This window comes from Lepisma saccharinum, chromosome 18 (assembly GCF_977018435.1).
Source record: "Lepisma saccharinum chromosome 18, izLepSacc3.1, whole genome shotgun sequence".
NCBI lineage: Eukaryota > Metazoa > Arthropoda > Insecta > Zygentoma > Lepismatidae > Lepisma > Lepisma saccharinum.
Window position 1 is genome coordinate 34,173,464 of NC_139246.1, and position 25,025 is coordinate 34,198,488.

At 38.6% G+C, this 25,025-nt stretch overlaps 2 protein-coding genes across 2 annotated transcripts in view; both read left to right on the plus strand.

Annotated features, from left to right (window-relative positions):
- The first annotated feature begins 2,114 nt into the window (after window positions 1-2,114).
- Window positions 2,115-19,544, plus strand: LOC146002511 (uncharacterized). Its single transcript, XM_083140408.1, has 2 exons — window positions 2,115-2,328; window positions 12,821-19,544. The coding sequence occupies exons 1-2, from the start codon at window positions 2,287-2,289 to the stop codon at window positions 18,599-18,601; spliced, it is 5,823 nt and encodes a 1,940-aa protein (XP_082996534.1). The 5' UTR covers window positions 2,115-2,286; the 3' UTR covers window positions 18,602-19,544.
- Window positions 19,545-23,882: 4,338 nt separating this feature from the next.
- The window catches only part of LOC146002207 (endoglucanase E-4-like), a 240,248-nt gene continuing 239,105 nt past the window's right edge, over window positions 23,883-25,025 (plus strand). Inside the window, exon 1 of the mRNA XM_083139925.1 lies at window positions 23,883-23,946. Within this exon, the coding sequence (XP_082996051.1) occupies window positions 23,883-23,946 (64 nt within the window). The remainder of the gene's footprint in view (window positions 23,947-25,025) is intronic.

Genomic DNA, 25,025 nt, shown 5'->3' on the forward strand with positions numbered 1-25,025 from the left:
TCCCACTTTACCAGCAGACGCAACTGTTCGAAATTTCTTGGGAGGTGGTGATTCCGTATGCTTCCACTGCATCGATGCTCTTTTGGATTCTGGAGTGAAATGGTGAACCCATGTTTCATCACATGTCATGATGCGATTCAGAAAATCATGGCCTTCCATGTCATAGCGGTCCTTGAGTTCTCTGCAGACTTCAACTCTTCTGTGTCGGTCAAAAGCGGACAGCTGCTTTGGGACCCACCGTGCACTCACTTTTCGGAACAACAAATGATCATGAATTATTGTGTTCACTGTTCCTAACGACAGATTACACACCCTTGCAATTTCACGACAGGTTATGCGACGATTGTCCAGGATCAGCTGCTCCACGCGCTGAATGTTTCCAGGAATGATTGCCGTGGGCTGTGATCCACCACGACCGGGATCGTCAGTAATAGAGATACGGCCATCTTTGAAGCGCTTACACCATTCAAATGTCTTACTGCGACAGAGTGTCTCATCACCGTACTGAGCCTGAAGTCTTCTGTAAATTTCTGCAGGTTTTCTGTCCTCGTTCACTAAAAACTTCATCACAACACGCTGTTCCATGTAGACATTCACACTGTTGTCCGCCATCTTGAATAACGATCTATGCAGAAACGCGGGAAATGAGCGCCGCCTACCAGTAACAGCACACAGTTGCCAGTTCCTACTGCATACAAAACCTCCAGCCTAGGCGTCTATTTAAACCTGGAAAAAAAAAAAAGTCCCCGATTGACTTGAACGGCCCACGTAGTATAAGGGAAACGGATTTCTTCAAATTTACAGGAGAAAGTACTTACGGAAATCATTTTCTGTAGCGTTGTGGAAGTTCGTGAATGTAGTTTTGATCCATTTTAATGCGAATGCATGTTGTTTTCTGCGAAAATCTCTGTCCGACACGCTGTTTCTGCTGCCGCCATTTGCTTTCTGCACGAGAGCACAATATTCTGTGTGTTAAGATGACGCAACCCCATAGTCATTGTTTCAGCCTCGCCGTGTTTTCACTAGAACATGACTTATCGAGTATTTTTAATTATTATTTTTTACTATGCTTGCCTAACCTAACCTTACGGAAAATGTTTTTTGGGGCTAACGTCAATGGTTTGTGGGGATAACGTTAATCGTTTGTGAGGCTTACGTCAATGGTTTGCTACGTATTAGCATAATTTTAAATCCGGGCACGAAAGTAGGTATTTTCCGGTGAACGAGGTTTGCAACACTGGAAAAATCGACAAAACACTCGCACAACGCGTCCTGAACCAGTACGCTATCGCCAGCCATAATGTGTTACAGAATCGAAATAACAAGTAACAGTAAGTACTCGGAAATGTAAGAAATAGACATTATCTTAGTTAGAAATGCATTATTTCACCTTAGGAAATGTTCCGCATTCCAAAATAGTACGTTAGCAATGTAAAAATGTGCGAAATATATGATTTATAGGCGTTTCCCTTATACTATAATAGTACCGACGATCGAACATAAACGCATCGATGCAGCACTCTAAATACACACTAAACACTACCGAGGCAAATACAACTTGCACCGATGTTAGTTCCATATAATCTGCACTTAAAAAGAAAACGCGGAATCGGGAATTAACATTAATCTTGAAAAAAATATATATTTGATTACACTACAGAAACATTACATGTTATTCAGCTTACCTCAACCTTTCTAATAAACAACTAACATCTCCTGGGAACAGGAATGAAACTTTCATGTTAGTCAATAACCATTCAACATAATAAGATAATTGCGTCACAACAGAATTGACGTCAGAATATGTCAAATGTATTGCTTTTAAATTTAACATTTTAAACTTCGCACTGGGGGCGTAACGGTATGCTACACCACAAATTAGTAACTTTCGTATATGTTAAACATTAAAGACGAAACTATTTTAAAATATTTACTTTCGCATTGAAGAAGCAGCAACATTTAAAGATATCATCTGTGTAACAAAGGCAGTGTTGATATTTGCTAATATGAACAAAAGGAATGTTTACAATATTTGAAAAACAACCCAGAACAACAGTGCAAACTAATGAAAACAAAGATAAAGCTCCACGAAATAATATTTTCGCAATCTAACATCCTGAATACGGTCAAAGAAGATTCCTATGCAAGGATCAGCATATTTCTGCAAGTGACACAGAAGAATTGTCTCACAATTTTCATATGTACTATTGAAAATAATGACGCTAACAAAAACAGCCAAAAATATACACATAGCATGACGTTTTGGTTCGAAGAACAAGAAGCGATATGTGGAAGTATGCTGTCGTTATTCTTCTCATAAACACACAGGTAAGGAATATTCATAAATACGTAGATTTAAATTATAATTCGAATCGATACGTAAACATATGAGCTCTTTTTTTTAAATGTATAAGTCCACTTTATGTACAGAGAGGCTAGTCGGGACCCACTACGTGCCTCCACCTGGTACCGAACCTGGGACCCCTTGATTACAAGGCGACAACGTTACTGTAAACATCCTAGCCGTAGTGGTTAAGTTGTTAGGGAATCTGACTGCCACGTAAGAAGGGTTCAGTTCCCGGTGTGGGTAATCGCAGTTGGGAATTTTCAGTCATTGTCTCTGAAAACGACCTTTGTGTGGTGCTGATCACATCCCCTTAACTATGGCCGAGATCTAGAATGTGCAGGGCTTTGCCTCCACACCTCCCAATGTGCCATCTTAGCATGCACATCATTATTTCTCTTCTTTCGTAAACATGTGTACAATCATGAGCATTTCTGGGTTGTAGTAATCGTATTGAAAGTCAATGAAATTGTTACAGTCTAGGCGTATGCAAGATCTGTTGTTTAGCAACTATTGATTTCATCGTGGAAGCAATCTAAGCGTTGATAATTCAGTTTTTGAACTTTTATAACCTATTTTGCTTTCCGAACCATCTTAATGCGACAGTTTCAAAATTACAGTGCTGCAAAGTTTACTGTGTTTAGAGGGGCCAATTGTTGCAGTATGTATTTGGCATTTTTCTTAATTTAACTCTCCTTTCTGCCTGTTCATGCTAATCCCGACAATCAGGATGAATGGTGATTTGATGAAATTGATGAAGAGGCACAAAGAAACACTCATGCTTAGGTCGAACTCCAACCTGGAACTTACGATAGCAAGATTGAAAGTATATCCACACAGTGAAAGGATTGTTCTTGGAAATTGAAAATTTGCTAGATGCATTTAAGCAGCCTACTGCTTCGGTAGTGAATTTGAGCAAAATCGGCCAACGGATTAACCTGCAGAGGGAGGATTACAACGTAAAAATATATACAAATACAGATATATATTTAATAATCATTTGGCCGGCTCTGTATATGCCCTGCTGTCTATTAGTCTCTGTCGCCACAACCCTCCCTTCCATTCATCCAGTGGCGCAACCACAGAGGGGGCAGTTGGCATCGCCCCTTCCAACCTTCGACGAAAGTCAATTCTAAAAGGGGTAAGGGGGTCAAACATTGGCGGCCAAGGGCCCCTTTAGGGGAGGGCACAGAGGAGAAATTGCCCATTTCGATTTAAAATTTTATTAAATGAAAATACATTTCGTAAAATTTTCGTAGCTAGGGGCGGCGGGAGTCGGCCATGGGCACTGAATGACCTAAATGAAAAGAAGTTGTGATACAGAGAATGCCTTGCCGCCCCGTGATATTATTTGTACCCTATCAGGGGCATATAGTGGAGGTCAAGGGAGGCAAATATTGACGGCCAAGGGCATGTGCAGGAAACGTAAGGTTCAACAAAATCCGTCACCCACCAAAAGTTATGGTCATTCTGGCATACGATTGCCAATGTGTTATGGTGTGCCATCCAGTGCGTGAGGGGTACACTGTAAATGCAGCGTATTACACTTTTTTTTGGAGTCACATTTGCGCCGTGCAGTACGGACCAAACGTCCAGAACTTTTGGACAACGTCATTATCCTACACGATAACGCGACAGCTCACACGGCGGACACTGTTAGGCGTCGCTTACAGAGGTGGAAGGTTCTTCCACACCCGCCTTACTCTCCTGATCTAAGTCCATGTGACTATGAACTGGCAACGAACAGTGGATAACCTGAGTGAATACTTTGAAGGTTGTTAAACAGTGTAGTCTTGTGTACTTGTTGTTCATGTCATAATAAAACACTGTTGTCTAATGTCCTGTGTTCTGCCTCTTCACTACGAGCAGTGGCGACTCGTGGTCTGGCTCTATGGGTGTGCACTTCAGTCTATCGTCCAGAAGTGTTATATCACCCCTGTGAAATACTCACACCCGTTTTGCGTACGTAATGAAGCTTAATATATTGGCAACCCAAGTTTTGATCACCTTTCACTGAAAATGGGGCTATTTTTTTCACGCGAATTTTTTTAAAACTTTCAAATATTTCGGAAATTATCCAGCCAATCACGAGAAGAGCGATGTTATTGTGCAGTATGTAATTCAGCATTCGATAACCTGACAAAATAACTCAAAACATAGAAATGCCGATCTACAATATCAATACTATTGTCGATTTGCAAAATATTTCGTAAAAACTTTCTCCCCGGCTCTGCTGATATTAATGAACAAGGAGAATAATAACATTGGCGTACACCAAAGAAGCAGATCCAACTACCCCATCGAGGAAATCAGTTGTAATCCATATAGCTGTTGTTTATTTCTAATGACACACTGATCAAACCAAGCAAATCAAGCGAAATGAAGAGAATAATAAATGTTAAAGCAAATAACAGTACTCACTAAGTTCACACTGCCCTGCTTCGTAATCGTACTTCTGAATTTTCCTTCTCTTCCGCCGTATCCATATATTACTGCAATTGCTACAGGCTTTGTAGCTAACGTCCCTCCAAAAATTCAAAAACGTTAAATATTAAGTCTCTGCTTTCGCTATGTACAGTTTCCCTATTCATCATGAAATCAAACACTTTGCACTGAATCAGGAACGACGTTTTGACAGCGTTAAATAATTTTGTAACGCAGTAACAGCCACACAATGCAAAACAGCTGACTATTTGATGCAAGCTCCCTCCCCGCGGGATGATAATTTGACTACTGCGTCACAAACGCCGTTTATTTTGACCAAGATGCACGAAGCAAAGTCATGCTTAAAACACCCGTTTTGGTTTCAGTTGCCCCCCCCCCCTTCTCCTTTTCTTCCCCTGTTATGCTCGGGACAATATACATCGAAATTTCCCTTTCATAAAAAAATCCCTCAATTTGCGATGATGTATGGGTTGCATCGACTACGTCACACGATCTCCAATGGAATGGGTTTGCAACACTACATTTGCTCGCACACAGATCGCTGCGTTCACAGCCTTCCTAAATTATGCAACCTCCCCTCAAACGGCGCTCAAGCCAAAACACCCAATCAGCGTCCTCTACGCGACTGCTGCAACAGCGTCATAGCGAGCGAAACTACCATTGTGTTCCAGCCCCGATCGCGGCCTGCTCTACGAGGGTTGATATCACGGATCACAGACTTCTCCACCATCTCTCTTGGTGGAGCGGCGTGGGACCACTTGACGTTTCGAAGGAGATTGAGTTCAATAAATAAGTATAATAATAATGATTTGCATTACAGATTTATTTGGGTGTGCACCTGCGAATGTGCGAATAGGCAGAAGCCGCTACTGACTACGAGACTCTCCTGCATCCATTCAGACTTCATCTGGTGGCTTCATTCGAGGGTACATTCCATACACTTTCAAACGTATATCTTAGATTTTTCCTGTTGTCATCTGTTCGCGAGGGAAAAAAATATTTGCCATGATTTATGACTTAACTCTGGTATTAACATATTTGAGAATAGTATGACGTGAAACGGTTGTTTGAGTAAGCATTGAGGTAATTGGATTCCTGAAATTATATGAAGTAAGCCATAGTATGGAGAAGAAAACGTAACAAAAATATATTCTGTAAATTGATTGATTGATTGATTTGCTTTATTTTACTTCGCTCATTGTGCCACTTTTGGTTATTTGCGAAGATGGGGATGAGTGATGATATACTGAAATTAATGAATGGACACTCACATCGATGCCCAAGCCAGGATTCGAATCCGGGACCCCTCGTGTCGTAGCGCAATGTGCAACCCACTCCGTCCTAGGGGCCGGCAATATATAGTATGTAAATTCAATGCATGAATTTTAAATTGGTTTATTTTTCAAATTGTATTTTCGTTATTTAGCGTCACTTTTCTGCCTCTCTTTGCTTATCGCGACAGATGAGGATGAGCAGATGAAATTGAACTTGATGTAAGGACACTCACAAAGAACACCCATGGTGAGGTGAAGAATCGATCCCGGCCACTTCGGTCAAGAGATCAAAAGTCAATCACTTAACGCGCTTATTTTTTTTTAAAAAAAAATCATATATTCCTTTATGCTTTCTGTTTCTCATTTCCACTCTTCAATCTTCAATTGGATAAACACACGTTATTAACTCCTTAACAAATGTGAATATACTGTTGTTCCACTCAAAAGTCATGCGTAAATATATTTCATACCTCCCTGTTATTAAGGAGATATTGCACGTGACTGAAATTGTAAGTTCATTATGCATTGGTATATAATATGTTTGAATTCTCATATTATGATTTTTATTTATTTTATTTATTTATTTATTCATTTGCCTCCAACAGAGATAATCTCCAATTACAGGAAAGCTTACATGTATTATATTCAAATAATAAACATATGACAGTGTAGAGTACATATAAACATACACACACGCAAACGCATTTATACACACAAGATAATAAATGAAGTACTGCAGGAAGAGAACATATATCCATCCATATACACATATATTCATTGTTCAGAACATAGACTTCACATAGTATTGAACGCAAAAAATAATTTAAAAAAATTGCATATACAATGACATACATAGTCACCATAGATACAAGAGAAGAGTAAGGAAAATAGAAGGTAAAATAATTTCAGAATAATGTTAAATAATGCACGGTAGAATGGATTCACATATATCACATATGTAAACGGTGATCCGTAAAGAACGCCGGATTTGAAAAGGACGCCATATTTTATTTTGTTTGGTTGGCAGCATTGTTTGTGCGATTGTTGTTATCAGTTATCATTGAGGTTTTGTGTTGAGAAGCGTTTCAGTTGTTCTACTGTTTATGTGTGTTGTTAATGCCATGGAAAGGTACAGTAAGGAACAGCGAGTTTTGATTGTCAAAACGCGCTACAAGAATGGTGAAAGTTTCGCGGTGACTGTTCGGAAATTCCGGACGATACTTGGTCATCTTCATGCACCGAACGAATCAACTTTTCGTAGGTTGATCAAGAAATTTGAAGAAACTGGATCAACACAAGACATCAAAAGCCCTGGACGCCCTCGAAGTCACCGGAGTGAAGCAAACGTTGCTCTTGTGCGTGATTCTGTTGCTGTGAGTCCTGCAAAATCGTATCGCCGTCGTGCTCAAGAACTGCATAAGGCGACAACAACAATGCAAAGAATCTCGACGAAAGATCTGCACTTGCACGCATACAAAGTGCAGTTAACGCAGGAACTGAAACCAGCGGATCATGGAAAACGACGGCAATTTGTTGACTGGATCCTTGAAAGGGAACGAGAGTTTCGCAAAGCGCATCATTTTCAGCGATGAAGCTCATTTTCAGCGATGAACCACATTTTCAGCGATGAATCTCATTTTCATTTAAACGGGTTCGTAAAGAAGCAGAATTGCCGAATACGGGGATCTGAGAACCCAAGAGTGATTCAGGAAAAGGAAATGCATCCTCAGAGAGTTACGATTTGGTGTGGGATTTGGAGTGGCGGTTTGATCGGTCCATTCTTTTTTGAAGACGAAGAAGGAAATGCTCTGACAGTGAATCGAATTCGTTACCGTTCAATGCTAACTGATTTTCTTTGGCCTCGTTTGGATTAAATGAACATCAAAAATGTATGATTCCAACAACTTGCCTTGCCACACTTCAGGAGAAACAATCAATCTGCTGCGTGAGAAGTTCCCGGACAGAATAAACTCGTACACCAAGTCACAAGTTTACCAGAACACACCCCGAAATGTGCTGGAACTTAAGCAAGAAATTCAACGTGTCGTCAACACACTTGATGGGGAAATGTATGATCGGGTCATGGTGAATTCACTGCACCGAGTGATTGCGTGTAGGGCTCGTAGGAGGGTCATATGCCAGATATTGTTTTCCATGTTTAAACCTTAATATCTCCTGAAGAGAATGGTATGTGTTTTGTGCTTTTCTTTTTCAAAAATAAATTTCATTGATAGCAACTTCAAATCCGGCGTTCTTTATGGATCACCCTTTGTATCTAGTCTGTTTCAAAAATTGGTGCCGGCGCCGTGGCGGAGTGGTTAGCACATCGCGCCAGGAGTCCCGAGTTCGAGTCCTGGCCTGGGCATAGATATTTGTGAGTGTCCATTCATCAATTTTATCATATCATCATTCATCCCCATCTTTGAAAATTAGCCAAAAATTTGAAAAAAAGCGAAGTAAAATAAAGCAATTCAATCAATCAATGAAAAATTGGTTATAATGTTTATAGATACAAGGAAAGTGGCAGATTGAAATCCAGATTTTCATGCGTTGTAAAAATATTATTATATGTAAGAGGGCTATTTTCTTTTTATTATTTTCTGAAAGCTTGGATATGGGTGCGGTTCACAACATGAAGTACTCAAGGCGCTGTGGATCTTATCTTCGTCAGTCAAGAGTCCACGTGGACTCTATACCCTTCAGAGAAGTAAGGTCAGCAGCAACAGGAAAACTGTGGTTACTGCGTTGGTTACCTGGAACCGATTGCGATCAGCTACTCCAAATGAGAGCATCCCTACATGTGAGGACGTCACATGAGAACGACGCCAATGACTTGATAACAAGGACACCAGATACGATCAATCTTCTGTCCACGCATCCCTGACCTTCTAGACTTCCTAAGAACGACATGAGGCAACATAAATAACACTGCCGGTGGTTGCTACGACCACACCCGAAGTCTATTAACACTATACGGCGCACGCTTTTAGAAGGGACATGAGTTCGGCCAATACCCAGCCAGTGCTACTGCGCTGTTGCCAAACTAACTGCTAGCGCAAGGGAAGGACAGAAAATTCGCGATGTGTCCATTATTTTGATAATTCATGCACAGTATATATGAGTACAATGACGTAATATAGTGAATATTTCTACACAGGATTATAATATCATATCACTGTAGCATATACGAGAAACCCATACCTGAAAGAAGCTTGAAGGAATTTATTCATCACCGCTCTCGTCGTCTTCCTCGGTCTCTGTGTCACTGATTTCACTCATTTCCGAGTCACTTTCCTGGAGGTTAATGATAATATTTTGCACCCTTGGAGCCTGTAGTACTGGTGCTAGGTTTTGAGAGTGACATTATTTAAAATAAAAGAACACACGGAACACACACTATTTCACGAAAGGGCTGTATTTAATCTTTTCCCAACCTGTTCTTCGTGGCGCACGAGTGAACGATAAGCGAATAATTTTACACCGGCCTTGCTACGAAAACGCTGAACTCAAACTGACCCAGGCTTTCAATGTTCGAGAACGCCAATAACAATGAAGGGTCATTGTTTATATCGAGGCGAATTTAACACCCACAGTTTTCCCTAGACACAACAACTCAGCTGCGTCAACACGGTGGCAACGAAAAACACAGGCGGAAGGAAATGAAAGGTGATGTTTCCCTTGTTTCGTCAAGGAACGATATCTCCGGCTGTAGGCGACGGAAATTCATGGGACTTGGACAGACAGGTTCAAAATGTCTTTCCCCATTTTATGATGAACCTTAAAGTGGCGAGTTTTATGAAAACTTCTTGCGCGTAAAAAAAAATACAGAACACGGCTTTTAACTTCCGCGCCGCTGTCTCCTAACTGTACAACGTTGCACTCCTGCCATTGGCTGATCGCCACGCACACCCTCTGCGTGGCCCCTCCCGATATCGCTTCTAAAAGCGTGCGTCGTATAGTCGTAGAATTAGAGGTGTGGAAGTCGACAAACAGAGCTTACCCCCAGAGTATTTCTTTCCAGATTGTAAGTGATATGTGTACCAAGTTTGGTTGAAATCGCTCCAGACGTTCGAGAGTTATGCCGGAACATACATACATACATACATTTTTATATATACAGAAGATCTTGTCATTGTTAACCATTACTTATGTGTCTAATTGTGTCTACAGGTTCTCCCACTTAGTATTAAGACTCTACCAATTAAACCAAGTGTCCTCTTTCACGGCTCTTATCCCAACCATCCGAGTTACGTTCTATAACGGTAGTTTCGGGGTTGCTCGAACCAACCGCTACAACACATCCACATTTTTCTTCTCTACACCTCATAGTTACTGAGAAACAGGAGGCTAAAAGTATCAGAATATTGGATTGATCGGTCATTGCCGAGGCCATGACAGTGGCCTGCAGTAGTTAACAGAGAAATTCAAATCTCAGAGTCAAATCGACATGTGACTGACTTTTTTCCTATAGTTCATACATATATGTATATTCTATTTAAAAAATTTTCATCAAGATTCATTTGCACTGAGAGCCAGAAAAAATTAATGTATTTTAAATAATGTTGATTTCTTTGTGTCACCCACCGTCTGACTATATTAAAATTGCATTATCACTCAAAGGAACTGAAGTTATCATGACAATTTCTTCTCAAATTGAAGCTTAAAGTATGTTCTAAAACGCTATAAAATAAAATTAGTTGCTTTTTACTGCTTCTATTAATAAATCTTCACTATACAAATTTTATATACTTTCATACGGGTTATTCCATGCCAAATCATCACAAAAAAATGAACATTTCAACCCGGCCATTTCAGATATTCATGAAATTTGTAAGGATGGTAGAAGACATGAAGTAACTTACATATGTAAAATTTTAGCCGTCAGTGATACACGGTATTCATACAGCAGGGTTGGCAACCTTATAACAAATGTAAAATTTAAGTGCTTACAAGGTCAAATAAAATAATTCATAACTTTGCTTTCAATCAGTATAACTTTCATCTTGGGCTTGTTTTGAAGCTCAGGAAGCAAGTTTTCATAACAGATATGTTTATGTGAAAATATTGAGACTTTCACTTGAAGGTCACATGATGTGACCTTTGACCTTGCACATATAAGCGTACATATGTTCAATTTTGTAGGAATAAAGTATGTTACACAGTTAAATGCAGTCCCTATTTGGTGTAAGTTTCATTTTGGGATTACTTTCGAAACTTATGCCTCATTCAATTAAAAACCGCATATACCAGTCAATGAAAGGGGGGGATATTAAGCTTTTAAATGACACCTAGCAGCTCTGGCTATGGTTTTCCGGTTTGATATGGTTTGATTTAATTTGTTTTACGTAGTTTTTCTGCCACTTTTGGATAATCGCAAAAAATGAGGGCTTTTGACCAATAAAAAAATTCTGAAAATTAAAAATTGTGTTTAACACCTTTCTACCTGCACCATATTAAAATTCCTTTACGATCGCACCACACGTTTTTTACTTATAGAATTTCAAAGACAGGGGTCTTTTGTAAAACTTAAAATTTTATACCTTTTTGTTCTCAGGACAATATAAAATATAGGACATACTCGAGAACAAAATGGATACCATAGCTTATCGTAGAATTGAATACGCTAAATTTTGATGTAACTTGTCTTCATGTAGGAGTTTTGGTTCCTTTTTAATTGGAGTCCAAACTCGAGTACCCATAATTTTTAATCCGCTAGTAAATCAGATTTCTGCATTAAAAGGTCTAGTATTTATCACGTTTGTTTGCTTATTTTTCAATGTGGGTCTTTAGTGCAAGAATAACCTCTAACCTTTATTTGGTAATTATATCCTTCATTTCAGAAACAAATTTTACCAGAATAACTTTCTGAAATTGAAAAAGTAAATGGTGGTTTCCATACAAAGAATATCTAAATATCTGGATTATTCGTTGCATCCCAAACGGATATCGGATAATTTGAAATTCGGACATACAGATTTTGTGGCTATCTTTAATTTCAATATGATTTACACCATAATTTTATTAACTCTTTGCATAAAATCATTAATGGCAAAATTAAAACCGAATTCCTAGTCAACCAATTTCATCTACGTACGAGTACCCGCACGGCCAACCCGCAACATAAAGCTCTTTCACATTCCCACCACAAGGCCCTCTCTCCTACAGCGGTCTCTTTACTATAGGCTCCCCCACTTATATAATATTGTAAATATTGATATTTTCCTGTCGGAACGCAGTTTCAGAAAATCGCAAAGAATGTACGTGTAACATTTTTCCTCCTCTGCCATCTTGTACTATCTTGCCTTGTTGTTATTTTTATTATTTTTATTCTTGTTATAGTTTCAGTAAAAAATGGTCTTCAGTACTGTATCTGAAACTTTAAGTAAATAAATAATGAAGACGCTCTAGAAGTAAGCCTCCACCACGTATCAATTTAACGGAATCCTGCCTTCTAGTACTGTAGCGACAGGATATCTGGGTCTCGGAAAATCTACGAACTACAGGCTTCGCCGTGGCTTGACACTCGACATTGCTTCCAGGCCTGAGCTAAAATCATGGGGTGGATAAGTAACTTTCTCCTATCGATACTTAGAAGGTGAAACTAAATCTAGGAACACCTAATTTCATCACCCAAAATTACTGCTCCTAATTAGGGAAGTGCATGTCTCTTAAAACTCTGATTAAATCTAACCTCACTGAATAATAGTATCCTATGCTTTGTCTGTTATTTTCATTGTATTTTCCTTTCATTTTACAGTGCTTCGTCGAAGGAAGACGGTTCCATAATGTGCGAATGTCTTCTGACAATCTTGACAACTCACTATCGATGATCTCGGAGGACATACGGGTCAGATATGCTACCACCAGGAAGCCTTCCTATAATGTAAAGTTCCAGTTATCAACCCAGAACAACTTCAGAGAGAACAGTGCCATACTGAAAGACAGAAGTAATGGTGGTAAACAGAATAGAGGTGAAATGCTGGACTTCATCTTGTCGCTTTTACAGGACGGAAATATCAAGAGGGACCTCGCAATTCATCAATCTAGAAAGTCTAAGACTGACTATGCAGATAATAAGATTACTAACAGGGACGTAGACTTCCAAGATCTTGAAGGTGTCTCTGGAGTATACGATGAACATGATGCGGTACCCCAATACAGACAATTTACATATCCCACAAAAGACTACACATATTCCCAGGACATGCCTAGCACACACACACCTATCTTGAGTTCCAAATACCGTTCCATTCTAATAGAGGACTCCTCACCGTCAACCTTTCCTTCATTGAAATCTAAGCAAACAAAAGATATGGATAGTGAACGTACTTTCGAGTCCATATCCACACTGAAATCAAATTTTGCGAATAGTGGATATAAGTTAGGTAATATTGACCAAGAAGAAGAAGAAATACCATCACAAGTTGATTCAAGCAGTGAAATTGACCATATGTTGAACACATTAGATGGCAACTCGGAATATGATGATATATATCCATTCAGATCATTTGACGAAGAAGAATACCATGTCAGAAATCCTCGTTTTGTAGCGTATAAGCCTGTACAATACGGCGAAGTCTCAGATATGTACTCACCTTACAACGCATACGAAGATGAAATAAGTTATATGTGGCCAGATTATCATGAACGTCTTCGACAACCTGTCCGAAGACAAGGTTGGTCACGAAACGATGCTGATATTCTAATTGGTTCTAATAACTTCGATAGGAACGTCATCCGCTTAGGATCAAATTTAAGGCCTCCTTACAAGAAGAAAAAATATAATAGGTTGACAAGAAGGCACCAACTCAATAATGTGGATGACGACGATATCCTGTACAAACTCAAAAGAATTAAACCAGCACTGAAACTGAAGCAAACTGTTAAAGATGACTCCAAGCTCATACATATAAATTCCCGAAAGCGATCGAAACCTCGTCTACCTATTGTAATTCAAGTTTCTGTAGTTGACAATGGAGACACTAAAAAGGAGCAGAACCGACACACCAAAAATAAATATCGGGAAAGAAATTACCGTACAAGCTTTTTGAAACAACCAAAAAGAGATCCACTACAAGGAAAGACAGAAAGAAAGAGTGAAATGCAAGACGGAATATCGAAATCTTCTAAAAACGGTACTCCTTATAATGTTATCAAAAATGAGAGTAAATCAGGGAGTAACAACGGAACAAATTCAACGGGTTCGTCTACAAGTGGCATAGATGGGAAGACAAATGGCACATTAGTGAGTCCAGACAATGAAAATGCCCCAAATACTGCAAGGCCTGAAACTTCTTCAAATGGTACGGCAGAAGAAGTGAAGAGCGATAATCAAACAGCTAAAAATGCAAGTGAGAATACAGATGGAATGAGAACCCATCAAGAATCCAGATCAAGGAAGTCTTTAAGAAGATTGAAAAAGTACAATATGGGACCGGAGGATGAAGACAGCAGTATTCAGAAAGAAGATAAAAATCCTAATGAATACGATTCCGAGGAAAATAGTGAAGAAGAGAACGAAGCAAGTAAAGAAGACGAAAGTGACGAGGAGGATTATTACTATGAGAATTACAAGAAGCCCAAGAAATATAGACAAAATATGATCTTGCGCCCAAAGGACAATTATCAAATGAGGGAGAAGCCACAGTGGAAATCACGACCATTCAATAAAGATGACGATGACTATGATGATGATGATGATGATGATGATGACGACGACGACGACGACGAGAGCATCGAAAGTGAGAGCTACGAAGAATTTGAAAATGAATCTTCAACAGGTAGAAGTAAGAAGAAGGTGCCTGGAATAACTGTCGCTGAAGATGTCGAACAGGCTTCAACCGGCACAATAAAAGGTGGTGTTAATTCCCAACGAACCAACGACACTACAGAAGGTAACCAAACATCAAGTAACTCTAGTATAGATTTATCGAGTAAGAATCCAGAGATAACAGGCAATGGTAACGACAATGATGAAGCTAAAATGAGAAGCAGAAAGTCAGGAGAAAAGAGGACACATGATCCAATAGAAAACCGCAATGAGAAAGATAAAATCGACCCAAAAAGTAATCAAGGGAATCCCAAAACTAAATCTGACCAACATGATGATAGTAGTAATTCCAGAAGTCTAGATGACAACAGTCAAGGAAAGGATAACAGTGGAAAGCATGGTAGCAATCCATCTGAGGATAGTAAAAGTAAAAAACTTGAGAAAGTTCAAGATGCACTTCCTAAGACCTACAGTAGGCATAACCCTGGTACAAACGGAGGTCGTTCATATAAAGACAGAAGTGACGAAGATAACAGCAATGAAGAAGATGACAGAGAAAATGAAAGACCTATGAAGCCGTTTAAGGGAAAGACCAAATCTCAAGCAGGTAAAATGACTAGACCAAAGTTGAAAATAGTCGACGAAACAGATAGCAGTGAAGAGGATGATGTTGAAGTAAAGAAAGTTAAACCAGTCAAATATTATTCAAGAACAAGAGGAACCGGCAGAAGAAAGCCCATGAGACGAAAATATAATGGTGAAAAACCTAAGAAAGGACGAAGAATGAGACATAAGCCTGAACGATCAAGACGCCCAACTCATAGAAAAATGCCCATAAGAAAGAATTCTAGGTCAAGAGGTATACAGAATGGTGGCCATGGACTGAAGACTTTAGACATGCTAACAGAAAATAGCTATGAAGATACGCAGGAGGACAAGCCAGAAAACGTAACAGTTAAAACGGCAAAAGAGCAAAATGTTGAGAAAGTCAAAACTCCTGAAGAAAATATAGGTAAAAATCAGAAAAAGGGTATCCGTATCGAAGAAAATAATATGACAGTTACTACACCGAAAGGAATTACTAACAATACTAAGATTATCGAGCCAGTTGCAAGGGATGTGCAACATGAGGAATCGATGACATTTAAACAAGAAAACATTTTGAGAGTAATACCAACAAGAAACTTAGGAAATACAGCAAAAATTGTAGAATCACAGGTAGCTCAGTCATTACAAATTCCTTCTCCAACAGAATCAGAGGCAAAGTTTGAAAGGAACGTGGACATAATAAATAAAGCAGATAATATCATGAGGGTAATGCCTACAAGTAACACAAACATTCCTTCAAGAATTGAGCAACCACAGATAGATCAGACGAATCAAAAAAGTGACGGAACAGAAGAAATGGCAAAGAATGAGCGGAACACGGAAATAATAGCTAAATCAGAAAATGCCATGAAAATATTACCAACAAGCACCATGAGAGTTCCTGTAAGCAATGAACAATCACAAATATCTCCGACTAATCAAAATTCTCGTCAAACAGCATTAACGCCAAAGAATGGAGAGAATGTGGAAATGAAAACTGAATCTCCGACAAGTATCATAAGAGGTCCTGAAATAAATGAACAACCACTGGCAACTCAGGAATATGAAAATCCTCTTCGAACTGAACCAAAGGCAAGCGCTGAGCGGAATGTGGAAATAATAACTAAACCGGAAAATATTATGAGAATAATGCCAACAAGTACAAAAGCAATTCCTATTAAAAGTGATCAACCACCCATAGATGTAAGCAATCAAAATCCTTCTCGTACAGAAGCCCTAACAACAAACGCTGCTCCAATGCCAGAATTTCCAACAATATTAATTCCTACAACAGCTGATCATGAGGACCCAAATACCCCACCCACGTTGGAAACGTCTATGGTTATGCCGGTGAAAATGCCACTTGGTATTGTCATCCCAGTTCCCGGACAATCAGTGGGAAGGACCGCACCCATAAAATTAATCGACATGCGAAATATGGATACAGATGAAATTATACCATCTCCCATTAATATTGATACAAATTTGAATTATATGATTGGTATGAAAGGCGGGAATCCCATCTATAGTGAAGGTGACAAGGAAACAAACAGTGAAATCATGCATCCAGAAGATATTGACATAGAGACTCTAAGACGTCCAGATATATTACCTGAAGCAACTACGGAGACATCCAAGTCCATAACACATGATATACTACAAGCACAAGCGGAAGAGGACAATGTCAGCGATAATGAAGAAACTGAAAGTACTGTACTAGAACGTACCACTTATACAATTGGACTGAAAACAACTGAAACTACTCCGATTAAAAATATGAAACCTGATGAAACTACTGAAAAAGACGCCATGAAACTATTTATACCAGAAGTGCCAGTCACACAAGTATCACCAGCTGAAGGTAAATTGCGCAAAACTGATGCAAAAACAACTACTCAAACACCAGTACCCACCAAGACAAAGAAACCAAAGAAGCCAGTGAGAGTTAGTGTGACTGTTTTAGTAAACCGAACAGAGAAAACAAACGACTCATACGAACCAGAAATAGCCATTACACCTGTAGAAAATACAAAGAATGCATCACTAGCTATGACTGTGCATGTTCTATTAAACAAGACAGAAAAATCGAATAAATCAGAAAACATTCCTGCTTCAGTCGATACTAGCAACATTTCTGACGATGCAGAATTGATATCGCCAGGAAATAATAGCCCAAGTAAAGAAGAATTTACGATTACACCACATCCAGTCCTAACAGCTCTAAATAATGTAGCTAGGCAAGCACAAATAATGACAGGATCATTACCCCAGTCTGAAACATCAAAAGACATGCTTCCAAATGTTCCAGGGTATATAAGTAATCCTCTTTTCGATACACAGAGTTTATCACCAACGTTACCAAATGTGCAAGGGATAACAAGTTCACTACGTCTAACAGGAAGTCAGTACCACATGGATGACGAATCACGTCCTGAGACGAATGATGAAGATGAAGAAACAGACGGTTCAGAAGTCGAAATGGACGATGAGGCAATGGTAGCTGATGATTTAGTAGCTTCAACAGATGCAGAAACGGTGGACGAGATGTATGATGCGATAATTGAGGACACAAGCAAGCCTGTACCACTTCTAAAACCACACGTGAACTTCATCATGGATTCAACTCTGGCTAAAGCAGTGAGAAATACTTCCAGAGCTAACAACGGTCTTAGAAGTATGGTTCCAAATGTTGAAAATACTGTAAACTCTATTATTCAGTTAATGCAAAATCAATCTGAAAGGACTGATGAAACAAACGACAGTATAAAGATTCCCGACATCGAATCTATACAAAACCCAACCATGATGAATCTGGAGGTAATGCACAATGAAACAAAGGCTTTATTTTCTCCACAACAGATACAAGAATATGGTGAAAGAACAGACGAAGAAGTGCCTGACTCAATTGAAAATACAACTCAAACTCCAACCTTAAGAAATGAAGACATAACAATGCGTTCAAATGATACAATGTATGATCATAATGAAAATCTTACTCTATCTGATTACGTCGACAATTTAGAATATGAAGAGACGACAACAGTTCCGATAGAAGAATATTTAATACCTGACGGCACACAACACACAACAGTAAAACGAATGGTACCGTCAGATATTGAAAAGGAAGTAAATAATGAATCATATGAGTACAGTGAGGAAACAGACAGTTGGGAAAAATAGACATATTAAGCCCAAATGCACATACCACACATTTATTACAATCTTAATATATACATAATGATGTGTACGTACACGACACTTAAGTACTAACATCTAATTTGGTGAAGAATTTGGTTGTTAACTTTCACCAGAACAACATTCTTGTTAATTACAATAGTTGTTTACTAAAATCGTTTCCGAAATAATAGCAATGTTAGCAAACATTTCTCATGCGATAGCTAGAAATACTACCATTGATTGACAACTGTTAAATTTTCAGTTCAAAAACACTAACTCGTACTAACTAAATGCCTGCATAGATGAAATTAACAAAACTATGAATTAAAAGTCCATTTCGTTTTGGTTGTTCAGAATAACATACATTGGTCCGAAAAATTACTTCCAACTGTAAAAATTGTTATATTGTACTTTTTGTTCTTCGTAATGACTTTTTATTTCTACAATGTAAATAAACGCAAAATGCATGAATCAGAGGAAGTAGTGTAGTATAATGACAATTTGGTAAACTATAATTCCTATTCTGTACAGAAACAAAATACCCATAGACAGTACTTAGTATCCCAGTCACTGTTGCTCCAACAAAATAAATGATTAATAATATATTTATTTAATAATACATTACATATTTAATTATTTTTACAATGAAGAACACGTTTGAATATAAAGTGTGTCCCAAAAAGAACGCCGGATTTAAATTCTACCATTGTCATCTTGTTGTTGGGTTGGTGGCACTGTTTTTATATATTTAAGTACTGTTGTCTTTTAAGTACTGTGTAGATGTTAAACACTTGTTGTTCCAGCAGGATGGTGCTCTGCCACACCTCCCACGAGACGATTGCCTTGCTGCAAGACAAATTTCTGTGCCATGTCCTTTCGCGCAACGCAGACCAGAACTGGCCAGTGAGGTCATGTGACCTGACACCTGCGACTTCTTCCTTTTGGGGTACGTGAAATCGCAGGTTTATGAAAACAATCCACAAATCCTACCATAACTCAAGGAGGAAATTTGACAAGCAAGTCTGCGTAAGAGTCATCAGTAATTTCATCGATAGAGTGACTACATGCAGAGCACATATGACAGATATTGTTTTTCATACTTAACTGGCAGTACCTTTTGTAACGATGTAGAAATATGTGTTATTTCATGAAAATAAAAGATTTATTTCACATGATCAAATCCGGTGTTCTTCCTGGGACGCTCTTTATGTTAACAAGGAAAAATGGGACATCACGACCACAGTTCCCAAAAGGTTGGGAGAGGAATCAAGAAGAATGGACTGTCGCGTCTACATTGTAACATCTGGTAGCTTTGCAATAATGGTTATAAAACCAAAATGACAAATATTGCCTAGAGCAGGCAGCCTGCTTCTCTACACAAACAAACAATTAATTTAAGCATGGACAAAATCATGGTGAGAAGAGGATGTGTACCCATTTGGAAGGATATCAGCTCTCCTTCTAAGGATAGACAAATGATAAATGCATATTAAGAGAAATACTGATTTACAATTACATCTTAGACTGTTGTAAAAATTCTGGTGTGTAGACTGAGATTTTTTTTTTTAGGAGGCAATATTCACTCTCCATTATCAACAGTAAATCTTAAATTGCCATGAAAAGTTTGGTGGAAGTATAGAGTATTACATTTGAGGGAGAGTGGAAGAGGCGAAGCTCTTGATAAAGTGTTAATTGCCAAGGGATTTCTGCAGTAGGGGGAGGGTTCGAATAATATATATTGCGGACAATATTTAGCGATATTGTATGCATACATTTTCGGCTCCAAAGATGTCAAAAGAGGACAATTTTACTTTAGCAAGGAAATTTACACTTAAGATAAAAACTATGTAATTATTTGTGTGTATCGTAACGAACCTTAAAGTTCGTGGGATCTTAAGAGTATCTAGCAGGTTAACCAGTTAATTGATGGGGTGATGTAAACTACTCATCATTCATCCTCTTGATGAGACCACTCGTCATTGACATGACGAGTTATCGCTTGGCATGCGAAAGGTACAAATTACACAAAGGAATTAAACTACTGAAAAGACAATGGTCACTCGTTGGATTTTGTGAACCGTTGAACCTGTATCATGGCTGGGTGTAGGATAATTACCTGTCTATCTGAAGTCTTTAGCTGAATGAAAATAGCGAAGTCCTCTGTAAGCTTCTCTCCTATTTGTCGACCAGAGCGTTGTTCTACTCCTCACCTACTGACTTGCTGACCACCTTCTCTCTCTCCACTCAATCTCCAAAGTCAGTCACCTCCCAGCTTGTCTCACCTCTATATTCCCTGGCCATCGAGCTCTTCCGGTATTACTAAAACAATTATATTTACTCCAAGCAGAGGGGGCGGGTTCTTTGAATGAGGCACCTTATTATATTCTAGACCCGGACTTACGAATTTCTAGCTAGGGTTCTGTATATATGTATCGTGAAACAATATTGAAGCGGTCACATGAAAATTTGACATATTCCTTACCTTGATAGTTCACTGAACGCAGAAACAGTAAATTATTTACTTTTTTCCTTTACGCAATTAGGTGATTTACATATTGCATCACTGTGCAACATCAGTTTAGTTTTTATATATATATATATATATATATATATATATATATATATATATATATATATAGTTTAGATCATTATAATTATGCCATTATACATTATATTAGAAAATTAATGTATTATAAATATAATATGCATATAATACATAATATATATTAAAATATACATGTAATTTAATATAAATAATATCAGTGGCGTGTCAAAGGGTGTTAGTGGGGTTTATAACCCCCTTTCAGCCCATCATTCCTAAAAAGAAGAATGTGAAAGTAAGGAAAAGATGGAAAAATGACGGCTGACTACTAAAAAGGTATGCATAATCCCCTTTTGAAAATTCTGGATACGTCACTAAGATAGAATATATATAAATTGTAAAATATTATTATAGATTGTATGCTATGATACATCAGCTTATTGTAAAGAATTACGACCTAAATTTTGACATGAAGACATGATAAAATATCAAGATACATGCGAAAAAATATTTTGAAATAAATAACTAAAATATTAAATAAATATTTAAAAATAAATAACTAAATAATTAAAAAGTCCTGGTTTTTTCCTGACATTAGCTCAAGAATACCCTTCCCTGTTGCAGAGTGATGCAAAATTTGTCTTGCTACTTATTGTGCCAATACAGCACGTGCAAACATCTCACTGCGTACAATAATACGTTTATTCACACATTCTACGAAGACATTTTTTTCTATGTTGCTAATCAAGTAGTTTAGGATTATGAAATCTTAGACGGTACAAAAAAATAAAGAAAGGAGTGCATACGTTAGAAATAATATACACAAAGAAAGTACACGCATCTCTACATTTGGCCAGAAGTGGGCAGAGCCTGCATACAACTGACACCTAGCGGCAGTTCTCGGAAGTATTTGCATCAAGGTGATTGAGAGAAGGAGTCACTTAGCTTCGAATGCAAAAATCATGTTATGAGTGATGCGCATTGTGCATCAGTGTGCTGGAACTGTGAAAATGTCACGAATTATTCCACACCGCAAAGAGTTAAGAGCCAAGTGAGCACGTCATTTGGTTTGACAGGTTGAATTTTCAATTTTGAAAATATGGACAGTTTAACAGGCTATTGTATTAAAATAAATGACCACGTATTCATGAACGATTTTGTGGGATTGATTAGTCCACAGTAATGAGGGGTTAAACACCTCTGTTTAAGGCAAATCAAGTATAGGGTCAAGTAATACTAATAAAGTGACTATTAGTAAACACGCTGTCGTACTTAAATACTTTATGGACATTATGACATGATTTGGGGGAATGCGCGATTGGACTTCGAGGGGGCACCCCTGATGAGGAAGGTATCTCTCCTCTTATCTCCTCTCATGGATAAACATTCCTCTCACTTGCTGGAGAGCCAGCCTCCGTGGCGGAGTGGTTAGAACGACGTGCTACGACGCCAGAGGTCCCGGCTTCGAATCCCGGCCTTGGCATGGATGTTATTTGTGAGTGTCTCTTAACAAATTTCATCACATCATCACTCATCCTCATCTTCGCGATTAGCCAAAAGTGGCAGAAAAGAGAAGTAAATCAAACCAAAACAAATCAACGAATCAATCTTGCTGGGGATACATGGATCTATTTTGAGAGGGAGGAATCTCTGTTTACCTACCCCCTGCCTGTTTATTCGCACTTCCGTATCGTCCCTAACCGACTAGCATTTCATGCAGGCCCGTAGCTAGAATTGATCTCCAGGGGGGGAGGGGGGACTCACGGGTTATCAGGGGGCTTTATAAACCAAGTCCATTTTTTAAAAAAAATATTAAATGAAGGTAAATTATGTGTGGGGGGCGCTCATTCATTTATAAATATCATATACTACACAAATACTACATTTTTCTACATCTTTTAAAACATCTCTTGAAGTGTTAATTGACTGATACTGAAAACGTATCTCTTACACACCCCATACTATTCTAGATGATACAGATATGTACATCACACACAAAAAACGCACAATATTTAATCACAGTGCCTACAGTATATTCCACCCCCGGCCGAAGCAATTAAACTCCCCTTCCTTCCCAAAACTTGGGAGCTGTTGTTGACCTTTGACGCAGATGCGGAGGGAACTGCATGATGACATCAAAGTCACAGATTTCTGTCTAAACGGGAGGTTGCAACAGGGACAATGAAGGTACAGATAAAGAAGCTTCCCTATGAAATAACTTTCTGAAGTCTAGAGGATATTCTAAATACTTGCAGCTACTTCTGCTCATAAACAAAATGAGCGAATGTAATAGATACTGTTCATATTCTGTGGATTTATCCTTAAAGTTGTGAGTTGTCTACATTTTCACTCTTCACTGCAAACAAATTATGCAAAATAGTTTACCTACTGTAAAGGGGGGCTGATGGCAGTGCCAGGGGGGCTGAGCACCCCCTGGCCCCTGCCTGGCTACGGGCCTGATTTCATGATCATGAACTGGGTACAAATTTTATCAATTTTTGTGTCAACTTGTCAATGAAGTGGAGAAGTCAACCGATCTACTTCCTGCGCCAAGCGGAAGTAATACTTCCCACCACGCATGCAATCATCACATCAGTTTTGAGTAAGTTAAGTCAATAAGTTCAAGTTAACACAGGTTTACATAAAGAGGTTGGACTGTTTTGAAGTGGTGACGGAACCAGCAAAATGCACTGCTTATTCATTACCTTTGTGTTGGTTCCCATTCTGGTGTTTTCTAACGTGATGCACTTGAAGAAACACAGCTGTGGTGCAGGAGGCGTTAAGCATGCACAAACAAAGAGAGCAGGTGAGTACTGAACTTGTTTAGTCAAAGGCAAAAGTGAGACGTGTATACGAAACAAAGTTAGAGCTTCCTGCGTTGTTCTGGGCGTTCTGGCTTAAATGAAAAGTATTATGTGGTGTGTTTTAAAAGTCCTGCAGGATTTTAAAAACCTATAACTTTTAAAGTAATAGGATTTATTACAACAAAATATTGTTTGTTACAAAGAGGAAACTTTAAAATTAATGATTGGTTTGGTTTGGTTCTTCGCCAGATCTCCAACTGTGCACCATTTACATCCAAGCACTCTTGCAATCTTCCTTTCAATCAGAGAATTGCGTTCTTAACGGTGCTCGTCTGGAATCGTTGTGAATCACATCACGTATTTTGAACTTCAGATCGTCAAGATCTGTCGGTTTCTGTGCATACACCTGTGTCTTGACATGTCCTCACAGCCAGTAATCACAAGACATAAGATCTGGTGACTTTCTTCGGACCAAAACATAGGATTTTAACTCGGCAAGCCATAACACGCACTGATCTTTTTCCTGCATCGACGCCATCTTAGAATCGCGTGATCATCTACACACACGTCATTCAGCAGTGTGGGCAGAAGAAAATTTTAAAATTTCCTCTGTGTAAAAATACAATATTTCGTTGTAATAAACCTATTACTTTAAAGTTATAGCTCTTTAGAATCCTGCAGGACTTTTAAAACACATGTGTTAGTGTGAGTCAACTTACCTGATTATTAAGAATGTTGATGTCTGTCCGATCTCCACCTCGTCTCGAGTTGTTAATGTCTACCTCGTCCTCAGAATTGTCTGGATTTATAAATACTCTTCTATATCTCGAAGTCTCGTCCCGAGTAAAAAATATTATAGTATAAGCACTAAAGTACTACATGGGACCACTCGTGCTCGTTCGAATCTCCCACCCTAGTGCTATGCTCGAGCGTATATAAACAAAATATTTTAATCTGTATATGTAGACTCGCGTACTGTCGACGTGGCCTTTGGCCACGTCTTGTACGCTCGCATGCGTGACCTTCGGCCACGTTGTGATCGCAATCATGTTTTAGATGGGGTTCCTCAATGATCTTAATG

Coding starts and splice junctions, on each gene's coding strand:
- LOC146002511 (XM_083140408.1), top strand. CDS start 2,287: ATGTGGAAGTATGCTGTCGTTATTCTTCTCATAAACACACAG. Junction 2,329..12,820: donor TTCTTCTCATAAACACACAG/GTAAGGAATATT, acceptor TTCATTTTACAG/TGCTTCGTCGAAGGAAGACG.